Raw genomic sequence first — 10,853 nt, forward strand, 5'->3', positions numbered from 1 at the left:
AGAGACAATGGAGTCCCGGCCCAAAGAATGCAATGGCAAATTTGAAAGCCTAATCCATTGGTAGTTGCCGGCGAGCAGTGAGTGTGATTTAAACTCAGGTGTCCATGGTGAGAGATTGATCGTGCAAAGACCATGCTTCGAAGAGAAAGTAATCGGACTTAGTTTGACTGCTAGCGAGGGCCGATCTAGAAGAGTTCATGGAGAGAATAAAATCATCATCATACTGGAGTGATGTTGATAAATGATCCCGAATTTAAGATCTCGTGCAAATGAGTCTTTAGCGAATTGACAGATCACATTTCTCAAGCAATCCTAATGATGATCATTTTTTTCTAAGATCTTCCTTGGATTTGTTAATCTCTTCAGTGATTGGAAGAGAGACACGAATGAGAGGAAGGTCCGGTGAGGCAATAGTAGTAGTCAAAGAAGGAGCTATATGAAGGAGCGGCCTAGCGTCGGGCAGAGATTTCTTAGATCTTTGTCGGGGAATAACACCTTCGACACCTTGAGGCGATCGACGGGGACAGTGAGCGGCGACGTGACCTGGTCCGGCGCAACGCCGGCAAGTAAGCTGATGCCTGCATTCCACGGAGGAGTGACCAGATCTCAGGCATTTTTTGCAAACTAGTTTAGATTCCGAGAGTCGACGACGTTTAGAGACTGTTTGCCAAACAGGATCGGAAGGCTGTGAAGGTTCGACAGGCGGAGGAGAGCGAGTAACATCAGCGAAGGAAACGTCTTCTCTCACCAAAGAAGAAGTGGCCGGAGGAGAGGGAACGGTGTTGGTCGGAGGAGAGGTGATTGGGTTTGAGAATGGCTGAGGGTGATCAGGGCCACAGCGAGAACTACTACGGGATCCACCTCTAAATCCGCCTCTAAGACGCCCACGGCCTCCGCTTAAAGCTCCGCCACGAGAACTACCATGACTACCGCGAGGTCTCCCGTAACCTCCTTGAGAACCACCATTACCACCGTAAGCGCCGCCACGCCCGTTGCTTCCGCCGCTCAGGAACTTCATAGTCTTTTCATCCCTCCGTTGCTCATACTATTATTTGTTTTTAACATATTAAATTTGTCCTGATTAGAATAATAAAATATATTCGCCTTTAACACACGTCATTTATCCGTCAAGGGTGTCTCAATTTGAAAAACAAGAAAAGGTTCAGTAGTCAAAGCCGCAAATAATAATAATAATAATAATAATAATAATAATAATAATAGATATTAATATCCGATTATAGATACGGAAATCTCCAATTTGACTCCAAATAAAGAAATGCCACGTCTTTGGTCCTTTCAAGAGTGTCACAATTTTTAGTGCCATGTTATTTAGAGGGAAACGAAAGAGGGGTCCTTTTCCGTTTTCTTATAATCAAATCCCTCTTTTACGCTCTTCTTAGAACCCCTCGATTTCAATCCTTTTTTGAATTTGTTCTTCTTGGTTTTAATTCCTTGTTTTTGAGTTTCGATTGAGGACTTTGTTGTGGTTTTCGATTCAGTTTGATGTTTGGCATCGGGAGCTATGAGGAAGAAGCTCGACACCCGATTTCCTGCTGTGAGCCCTATAATTCTATTTCTTATTTTCTTTTTGTCACTATTCGATCGATTTTTGTTGATTTTATTGTTTTCTTTTGTTTATGAGTGTCAAAATTAAGGCTTTTGGAGGAATCTGTTGTATATCATGATGCTATGTAGCCATATTGCTTGAGTAGCCACTGTTGAAGGGAATTAGGTTTTCATTGTTTCGCTGGAATGATCGGAATCGATCAATTTCGAGGGTTTTTTTTTTTTTTTCCTAAATTCCTTCCTTGAGCATTAATTAGGTTTTCGAGTGGGTAAAGTTGATGTCTTTGCTCTTTAGTCTGAGTTATTTTGGCTTTTTCATTCTTAGGGCTATCATATGTGGCAAGAAAAATTTCATCATCTGCTAACTGCTTCTTAATCAGTGGAACTCATATGAGATTGAAACAGAATATATGGTTGTAGGTGTTCTTAGGTTTCTATGATATTACTTATAATGCAAGTTTGGAGGATGAAGCATGGTGTGTTAGGCTAATGATATATGTTCTCATTTAATTCTTCTTGTATTCCAATGGTGACTTTTTCATTGAAATAGTGATAGATGACTCACTAGTGAAGTTGTTTTGATCATTTCAACTGGTTTCAGTGTGGTTTGTGTTGATTTTATGGGGATTTTTTTTTTTTATATAGAACCTCGATTATCTGACATGATTTTCATGTTTCCAGTCTCGAATAAAGAAGATTATGCAAGCAGATGAAGATATTGGGAAGATTGCACAGGCTGTACCAGTTTTAGTATGTAAGTTCCTCCTTTTCACATAATTGGTCCTACTTACCATAATAACAATAGAGCAACCTTTTTAAAATCCAAACTACAGCATTGGAAATGGATAGTTCCTATATCTCTTCACAACAACATCACTTTTTTGAGTCGTTTTAAACACTCTTTGCAATGTGGTATTTGGTATTTGTTGATGTCCTCCTTGAGATTTGAGGGCCTTTTGAGCTTTCGTCATACAATATCTAAATTTGGTGGCCAAAATATCACCGTTGCAGATAGTTGTGTACATTATTGATCGTATTTTTATTAACATGCTGTTTGTTTGGTATTTGACTGAAAAATAACATGCGACTTTCTTATCCCCTGTTATGCACTGAAGCAAGAAATATCTAAACATATTGACTCTGAGGAAATCTGCATTACAAACTGTACTTTGGTGTTTTAACTTGGATTCATGTTGGTTTACTACACATGTATATACTAATTTGTGATTTTTATTCTTTACAAATCCCTTGCGCTGAGTATGTATTATATGCTGTTTGTCTTTGCATTCTTGATGTTTTGATCATTGATGGGTATTGTTTTGCAGCCAAAGCATTGGAATTATTTCTGCAAGACCTCTGTGACAGGACATATGATATAACCCTTCAGAGGGGAATGAAAACAATGAGTTCTTTACATCTGTAAGGAGTTTTGTCTTATGTTTCAAAGGATTTTCTTTTTTAAGGGGTTGATCTATTGCAGATGACCAAGCTGCTTAGAAGATTTGGCTTTTGTTTTCATTTGCATCATTTGGTTATTTATCTTATCATGACACCTTTTCACATTGGAAACACTTAATTTGCTCACAAAGTTCACTGAACCTGAAAGAGTACTTAGCCATGAATATCATCGTAGATGATACTGATATTTTTACTAGGAGGATAATGTTCTGTATCACTGTATCACATTATGTGACTGGATTATAGTACAATGGCTGTATGGCATGCTGGAGGTTTTTTTTATTTTTTTTTTATTTTTATGTCGACTTCTTTTTGCTTATATTGATGTAATAATTTCTTTTTGTTTCTCAGAAAGCAGTGTGTCCATAGTTTTAGTGTCTTTGATTTCCTGAGGGACACTGTGAACAGAGTTCCTGATTTGGGCGGTTCTGATGCTGGTGGTGAGGATAGAGCCGCAAAGAGAAGGTTTAAAATAGATCAATGTCTTTTAAGCATCAAGTGATATGAGAGTTTGTTTTCAGTACTAACATCTCTCTTTTTTCCAGGAAAGCTGTAGATGAAGGAAATGACACTGATGAGGACTTGAAGAGGGCCAGAACTGTAAGACTTCCCTTGATCAAGTCTTAGGTGTTGGCAAAATCATCTCTAAGTTTTAAGCTTCAATGTATATATATATATATATAGTTTTGTATTAATTGATGCTAGATTAGTTTTGTCTCATTCTTTTTTATCTTTAAAAGCAGATAGCCTAAATGTCATGCATTATTTTCTTATAATTTGTAGACCATAATGAATTTACTATTTATGCACGGAAAATTGGCCTGTTCATAATTATCTGGCATATTCCCCAAGTTCATCCATGTCCAACTGATGAAAGCTTTATATTTCTGGCAGCATGATATAGCAGGCGATAGCAGTGGAGTTAGTAGAGGACGAGGAAGACCCCGAGGTCGGGGGAGAGGGCGTGGGGTTCGAGGTAGCCGTGCTGCTGAGAGGGACAGTGCTCACTTTGACAAATGTGAAGATGACCCTGATACTTCTCCTCACAATGTGATACCTCATGACATAAAACCGGAAATGTTGAATGATGGCATTCCTTCCAGAGAACCAATGGAATCTAAAGACAGCAGTGATGGCCCTAATGCTAATGGCCCAAACTTTGACCTGAATGTAGTGCTAGATGAGAAGGAGGACACAACAACGAGAATTGAGACATCTGCGAAAGATGAAACCAAGCATGAAGAATATCCTGGTTGGTCCTTCTCTGATATGCATAAGATGGCCATCGATCCCCTTCAACTCACCTCTTTAAACAAGATAACTGAAGAGGAAGAGGATTATGACAATGAAGATGGATGAATTAGTCTGTAATCTCCCTGAAATGGATAGTCTCATGTAGATGATCAAATTTGTTTTTCCTGTTTCCTCAATAGTTCAGGGAAAGTTATTAGGTCAAGATTTCATGCCTTTGTATACAGGTTGTTGTCATAGCACTAACAACAGTAGAATAATTTAACCTTTGTTCTAATAGTTTTTTTCCCTCTGCTTCTGGTTGACAGAGTTGCTTCATTTTAAGTACCCATTGATTTCAAAAGTACCTTCATTCCCTGCTTTATTGGACAAGTATTCCATTAGAAACAATCTAACTGTGTGAATACATAGATTTCCAGACATGAGATTTCAAAGCAAATTTACAAGAACAGTGATACTAAAAATTGTTTGCTATATATATAATATATATTGGTTCTGTTGGCAAACAATGTCAAGCTAGCCATATGAGGCAGAGAAGTCAATTTTTAAGAGCATTGGAAGAGCATTACAAAACTCGAATTTGAGAAAGAAATTTTGCACATATTTCAAGGAAAAGTAGCGGCGGGCCGCTGACTCTCTGCAAGTCAAGGAGGTATCGGTTCTCGGGACCCTTGTAAAGCTGTTAGATCATATAGCTGGGAAATTTAGTCAGATTGTAGCTTAGGATTAAAATTCTTGATTAATTGAATACTTTGATAATATTCTCATGGATTGACGCACCTGCATTTCAAATTTGACAGCATTCTGTGATTTTAATTCAACACCAGTATCACTAATTGTCGCCTCGAATGGGATGTGATTCATATCTAGTGAAACTTTTCGCTCTGGAGGCAGCCATCTGCATTTCATATTGTAACTGCCGATCCTTTTCCAAGACACATTTAGACGCCGGAGAACACTCAAAGCATCAAGCATTAACTCATGAGGATGAGTTAGAGTCTGCTAATGCAACAAATTATTTGTTAAAAGTAGACAGAAATTAACAAACATAGAAGCCTAAATTCATTTGATGAACAGGATTTAACCTGAAGTCCAACTGTCCAGGTAGTTTGATAAGGCACATTTGATCTTGGAGAAACTCCCACATTTTCTATGTAAGTTTGTTGCTGCAAGGAGGTATTTGCGGTCTTGAATTCCTTAAGAAAGACAAGAAGAGTTGATTGGAAATGTTATGTAAAATATCATCTCTGACATGCATATATCTAAAGATTTGTTGTTCGATAGAAGGTTACTAGGAAAATCACATTGCAAAATGCTTTGTTTTCCAACCAATAAGAATTACCTTCTCACTGTTGAATCCATAACGAATACATGCATTACAGGACCGAAGCCTCCTATCCAAAAGCAAATAATAAGTCACCGTTGCCTGTACAGTAAAGGTGATCAGTGAGCCTCCAATGTATGTTTGGATAAGTAACACATGAGTTCAATTAAGAAATAAATCACCTCATTCTGCAACCTGTTCTTAAGAGATTCCATCAAAAGGCTGTGGCTGAATCCCAAGCCAACCACCTCTTCAAAAGTATCTTTGTTAATCTGTATTTAAATGGAAGTATATAGTGAAACAATGGGATCCTAGACATGTCATTCAAGCTATAAACTTTGAAATGATCTTCATTTTTAATTTGAGAAAGCGCATAAAGCAACTATTTACTTTTAACTCGGAATCTAAATGCAATGCCAATAAAAGATAATGCAAACCGAAGGCCCGGAAGTTTTATGAAGTGAAAGGTACCAGTTTTGATCTTTCCTTAATTTCTTCAGCACGCACAGATAGAAACCACGGGAGGTGCAAACGGAACCATGGATGTTGACGGATCTCCGGAATGGTAATTCTTGTGATGGGATCAACAACAAGGATGCGAGAAATCAAATCTTTTGCCTCAAGTGATAAATGAGCAGGAAGAGTGTAAATTCCACTCTGTTAACAAGAGAAGGAAGTAATGCATGCATATTTATATAAACAAAGCTTAAACACTAGTACTTGATCTTTATCTTGTACCTTTATCTTTGTGCACAAATAAGAGAGATTTTCAGCTTCAAAAGGAAGCCTTCCACAAAGAAGTGCGTATAGAACAACACCACAACTCCAAACATCGACGTCAGAGCCAGCATAGAATTGCTTTGAGATGATCTGAAGCAGAATATCCGGTGAATTCAACACCATACAAATGTCCAAATAGAGTAATTAACACTCATAAGTTTTACCTCAGGGGCAGCATATTCCGGGCTTCCGCATGTTGTCTTCAGAAAATGACCATCAGTCATTGTATTGCTGAGGCCGAAGTCTGCCAACTTAACAGTGCCATTGCAATCCAAGAGCAGATTCTCCGGCTTGAGGTCCCTATGAGCCACCATATTAAGGTGGCAAAATTCAACACCACATATTATCTGTTTCAATTGCAGTATAGCATCGGTTGAGTAGCATATTATGTTTGGGTAAACCATTGATCAAACAATTGATGTTTGTAACATAGTATTTATAATGATAATTTACACTTCACGAAGAACTGATATTATAGAAAATCATGCCAAGTACCTGCTGAAAGATAATGCGAGCCTCATCCTCCTTGAGCCGACCCCTTACTGTGATATAGCAAAATAAATCTCCAGAATCCATATACTCCATTACAACATAAACTTTAGACCTTATCTCTATAACCTCATACAGCCGAACGATGTGAGGATGGGAAAATGCTGCTAAAATTTTAACCTCTCGCCTAACTGAAAGGTAAAGAAATCACCAATTAGTAGTATTCTAATCAGAATAACACATTATAATTGAATCCAAACACAGCATGTATGTTCTCTTACAAAACAATACCTTTAGCATCGAAATTCGACTGTTTTTATTATTATAGTTCTTCAGGATACTTCATGCTCAAGTTCATCAGGTTTTAAATAAATTTACACAATGTCGAAATAAAGAAACAGTTTAACAACACAAATCTATGGCTCGTAAAATAGCAGAAAATGAAAATTTTCACCTTTCTCTGCATCTGATGCACTTAACTTTTGGAGATTGAGTATCTTAATGGCAACTTTGAGCCCAGTTGAAACATGCCTAGCAAGTTTCACTTTACCAAATGATCCAATACCAAGAGTCCTCTCCAAGTAATACTGTGGCATAAGCACTTGTGAGCTTTTCTTCTTTTTTGCAGGTCTATCCATTTAGAAACTGCACAGAGACCATAAGAAACCAATAAAAACACATCAAAAGCAATGAAATTAAGCAATCAAATCATTCAAAGCAAAAACTTTGACAATCAAGAATCTATCTGATTGTACAAATAACATGAAAAACAAAGTAAAAATCATACCTTTTGAAGTGATGAAGTGCTTGGGGGAGAAGAGGAAAGCAAAGGGGATTGCTTTACTCTATGAAATTGTAGAAAAGAAGAGAAATCAACAAGATGATGAGCATAAGAATATGAAAGAAAGAGGAATTTTTGCATATAAATCTCAAAAAAGGGAAAGAAATTGATTACTTTGGAGTGTCATTGGAAAAGTCGGTTACAGCATACAATAAAAACACACAAAAACAAATGCAACTAAACAAGAAGCACCAAGCTGAAAAGGACATTGTTTTTAAAAAAGGAAAGCAAAATTATAAATTTATTTTCTTAGAAATTTGGTATGATATTAAATAGGCAAACTCCTTTTTTTTTGGTCTTTCTTATTTCACCATAATGTAAATGGAAATTTTAATTTCATTTTCATAACAACTCCACATCATTTTATTATTTTTATTGTTATTTTTGGAAAGATTCAAATCAATCTTAATTCTCAAATAATTATATATTTTTTAATCCCAATTTATTAGTTTCATAAAAATTCAGTACCCGTGAATATCTATAGAAACCTTTCCTTACATAACCATTTGAACTTTTTTTCAAAAAAAAAAAAAAAGGGTTTATTTTAAAATTTATTTTTATATTTTTTAAACTAAAATATTTAAATGGGCTTAATTTAGTTTTGCTGGTTTTAAATCCATTAAGAAGACAGGCCTCGGCCCAGAAAAACTCGGGTTCCATTTTCCTATAAAGAGCTCTCAGTGTTTGTCTTCGCGAATTGGGGCTTTTGTTAGGGTTTCTATCGGTGCTCTCTATCTCTATACCTTCGCCGCCGCCGTCGTCGTCGCCATGGCCACGCAAAGCGAGGAGGAGCTGCTCGCTCAGCATCTCGAGCAGCAAAAGATCGATGTGAGCTCACTTTTCTGCATGGTTTCATTATATTGATAGATCTGGTTGTTGTAAAGTTTTTGGTGATGATCGAGAGCTGATTTTTTTAGGTTTTTAATGATTGTTAGTAAGTGAAAACTGAAAAGGATTGAATTCTTTTCTTCTGAACTGTTGGAGATGATAATTTCTTGTTTCTCGGTAATTTTATTGGTGGTGTGCGAAATGTTCCTGTTTGATTTCATTGATGGATTGATAATTTTTCATGAAATTTTATAGTTGTACATGGTTGTGGTGTTGCCTCGGTAGTCAAGAGAAAGGAAAGGATTAATGTGTGCTGTGATTGAACTGTTTGTTGTCTTGGTACTATAAGAGAACCATATTGATGAAAAACAATGTTTTTTTCTTCTTCTGGAATTTAGTTAAAAAATATTTTTTTAACCAAATGAAATTTGATGAAAAAAAATGTATTTTTTTTGTTTGTGAAGGCATAATTTGGCAGATCAATCTTGGAGTTTATGATAGATCAATAATTACTTTTCTATTCTTTACAGCATGATGAGCCTGTAGTTGAAGAGGACGAAGATGATGATGATGATGATGAAGATGATGACAAGGATGAGGATGAAGCTGAAGGTAGGGCAAGAGTTCTTATTTTTGTGTGTGTGTGTAGTTTTAAATTTGTTTAAAGAAATATTTTCAGAATCTAGATCTGTTTAATTTCTTATTGTTTAAACAATTTGCACTATTGACCTGAGGAACTAATATGGAATAAAAGTCCGTCAATTAAATTTAGGTACGATGATGTTCGAAGGAAAACTCATTCAACATTATTTGTTAAACACGAATTAAACAAGTTGAAATTCAACCTTATGATTTATATGTTTATTGAGCATGTAAAGTAACATGAGCTTTTTTTTTAGTTAATTTTCTGTTCAGTTAGTTGTTAATGCGGTGTTTAGAATGTGCATAAAATATTTACAGTCAATATTCTTGCAGAACATGTTTCTTTTGTATATTAGTTATGTTTATGCGAAAATAGCATCTCTTGCAACAATTCTTATGCGCATATTTGTTCTTGTAATATATATTAAATAGTTATTATTATTATTATTTTTTTTTTTTGCGATTCTTTGCATGAAAGGTCTAAAATTGAACTTTAAAAAAAAAATGATATTGAAGGACAAGTAGGTGATGAGAGCGGGAGATCAAAGCAGAGCAGAAGTGAGAAGAAGAGCCGCAAGGCTATGCTGAAGCTTGGAATGAAACCCATCACTGGCGTTAGTAGAGTGACTGTGAAGAAGAGCAAAAGCGTAAGCTGTTACGAATTTTTTTTATTAATATCAACTTAAATGTGCAAAATTTTCAAAATATGTTTGCCATTTGTTTCCATTTCAGATATTATTTGTCATCTCAAAGCCGGATATTTACAAGAGTCCGAACTCAGACACTTATGTTATTTTTGGAGAAGCAAAGATTGAGGATCTAAGCTCTCAGCTGCAGACCCAGGCTGCTGAACAATTCAAGGCTCCTGATTTGAGCCACGTGATTTCCAAGCCCGAGTCTTCGACCATGGTGCAGGATGATGAAGATGTCGATGAGACCGGGGTTGAGCAGAAGGATATTGAGTTGGTAATGACGCAGGCCGGGGTTTCCAGGCCCAAGGCTGTCAAGGCACTTAAGGCTGCAGATGGGGATATTGTCTCTGCTATCATGGAGCTGACAAACTAAGGTGCACTATTTGCATTGCTCTGTTGCATTGAGGTTTTCTCTGTTCATTTTCTCTTGGTATTTCCTGTTGTATTACTAGCAATGTTCTCCATGTTTTATTTGTGTGATGTTATGTTATTTGTGGGGAGAGTTTTCTTTTTGATGTTCTTGCAATAGTTTGAATTATGAAGTTTAAGCTGTGGCAACTTGGCATTTTAGTTATTAAAAAAAAAAAAATCTACTTTTTCTTTTGCCATTTTCTTTTATGTGCTAGAAAACCATGGTGTATTGGTTGGGGTGGCATGTTAAAAGGACTGTTTTTGAATTTGATTAAAATTTTATTTTGATTAATAGGAATAAAAAATATCTAGTTGTATTAAAATAGTTATTGAATAATAATTAATATTACAAGAGGTTATGACACAATTTTGTGACTGTTTGGTTTGATTTAATTACTTTTTTACATAACAAAAAATGTTTTACAAAATAAATATTAGTGAGATAATTACAAATAACGTTGCAAATAATTTTGGCCTTATGTTCTTAAAAGAAGTCAAAACAACAAAAAGACATAGAATATCAAGGGACTGATCAGGGGGACTACCTCCTGAAATTTTGCAAGTTGATAAA

At 36.0% G+C, this 10,853-nt stretch overlaps 3 protein-coding genes across 5 annotated transcripts; 2 read left to right on the forward strand and 1 right to left on the reverse strand.

Annotated features, from left to right (window-relative positions):
• The first annotated feature begins 1,377 nt into the window (after positions 1-1,377).
• Positions 1,378-4,568, forward strand: LOC120283813 (dr1-associated corepressor-like). Its single transcript, XM_039290561.1, has 6 exons — positions 1,378-1,555; positions 2,248-2,320; positions 2,892-2,985; positions 3,376-3,489; positions 3,570-3,624; positions 3,919-4,568. The coding sequence occupies exons 1-6, from the start codon at positions 1,523-1,525 to the stop codon at positions 4,381-4,383; spliced, it is 834 nt and encodes a 277-aa protein (XP_039146495.1). The 5' UTR covers positions 1,378-1,522; the 3' UTR covers positions 4,384-4,568.
• Positions 4,569-4,610: 42 nt separating this feature from the next.
• Positions 4,611-7,878, reverse strand: LOC120283812 (SNF1-related protein kinase catalytic subunit alpha KIN10-like). Of its 3 annotated transcripts, XM_039290559.1 has the most exons (12): positions 7,824-7,878; positions 7,656-7,713; positions 7,323-7,513; positions 6,875-7,059; positions 6,544-6,726; positions 6,338-6,469; positions 6,071-6,256; positions 5,782-5,871; positions 5,618-5,701; positions 5,361-5,471; positions 5,056-5,274; positions 4,611-4,954 (listed from the first exon to the last, which is right to left on the reverse strand). In XM_039290559.1, exons 3-12 carry the CDS (start codon positions 7,504-7,506, stop codon positions 4,841-4,843), a joined length of 1,488 nt encoding a protein of 495 aa, XP_039146493.1. In that variant the 5' UTR covers positions 7,507-7,513; positions 7,656-7,713; positions 7,824-7,878; the 3' UTR covers positions 4,611-4,840. The 3 variants fall into 3 exon arrangements, with proteins under 3 accessions (XP_039146493.1, XP_039146492.1, XP_039146494.1); XM_039290558.1 differs by lacking the exon at positions 7,824-7,878 and having other exon boundaries at positions 7,656-7,786; XM_039290560.1 differs by lacking the exon at positions 7,824-7,878 and having other exon boundaries at positions 4,611-4,970; positions 7,656-7,786.
• Positions 7,879-8,381: 503 nt separating this feature from the next.
• LOC120283814 (nascent polypeptide-associated complex subunit alpha-like protein 1) lies at positions 8,382-10,397 on the forward strand. The gene is made up of 4 exons (XM_039290562.1): positions 8,382-8,537; positions 9,068-9,149; positions 9,696-9,826; positions 9,912-10,397. The coding sequence occupies exons 1-4, from the start codon at positions 8,478-8,480 to the stop codon at positions 10,242-10,244; spliced, it is 606 nt and encodes a 201-aa protein (XP_039146496.1). The 5' UTR covers positions 8,382-8,477; the 3' UTR covers positions 10,245-10,397.
• The last annotated feature ends 456 nt before the right edge of the window (positions 10,398-10,853 follow it).

This window comes from Dioscorea cayenensis, chromosome 19 (genome assembly GCF_009730915.1).
Source record: "Dioscorea cayenensis subsp. rotundata cultivar TDr96_F1 chromosome 19, TDr96_F1_v2_PseudoChromosome.rev07_lg8_w22 25.fasta, whole genome shotgun sequence".
NCBI classification, from domain to species: domain Eukaryota; kingdom Viridiplantae; phylum Streptophyta; class Magnoliopsida; order Dioscoreales; family Dioscoreaceae; genus Dioscorea; species Dioscorea cayenensis.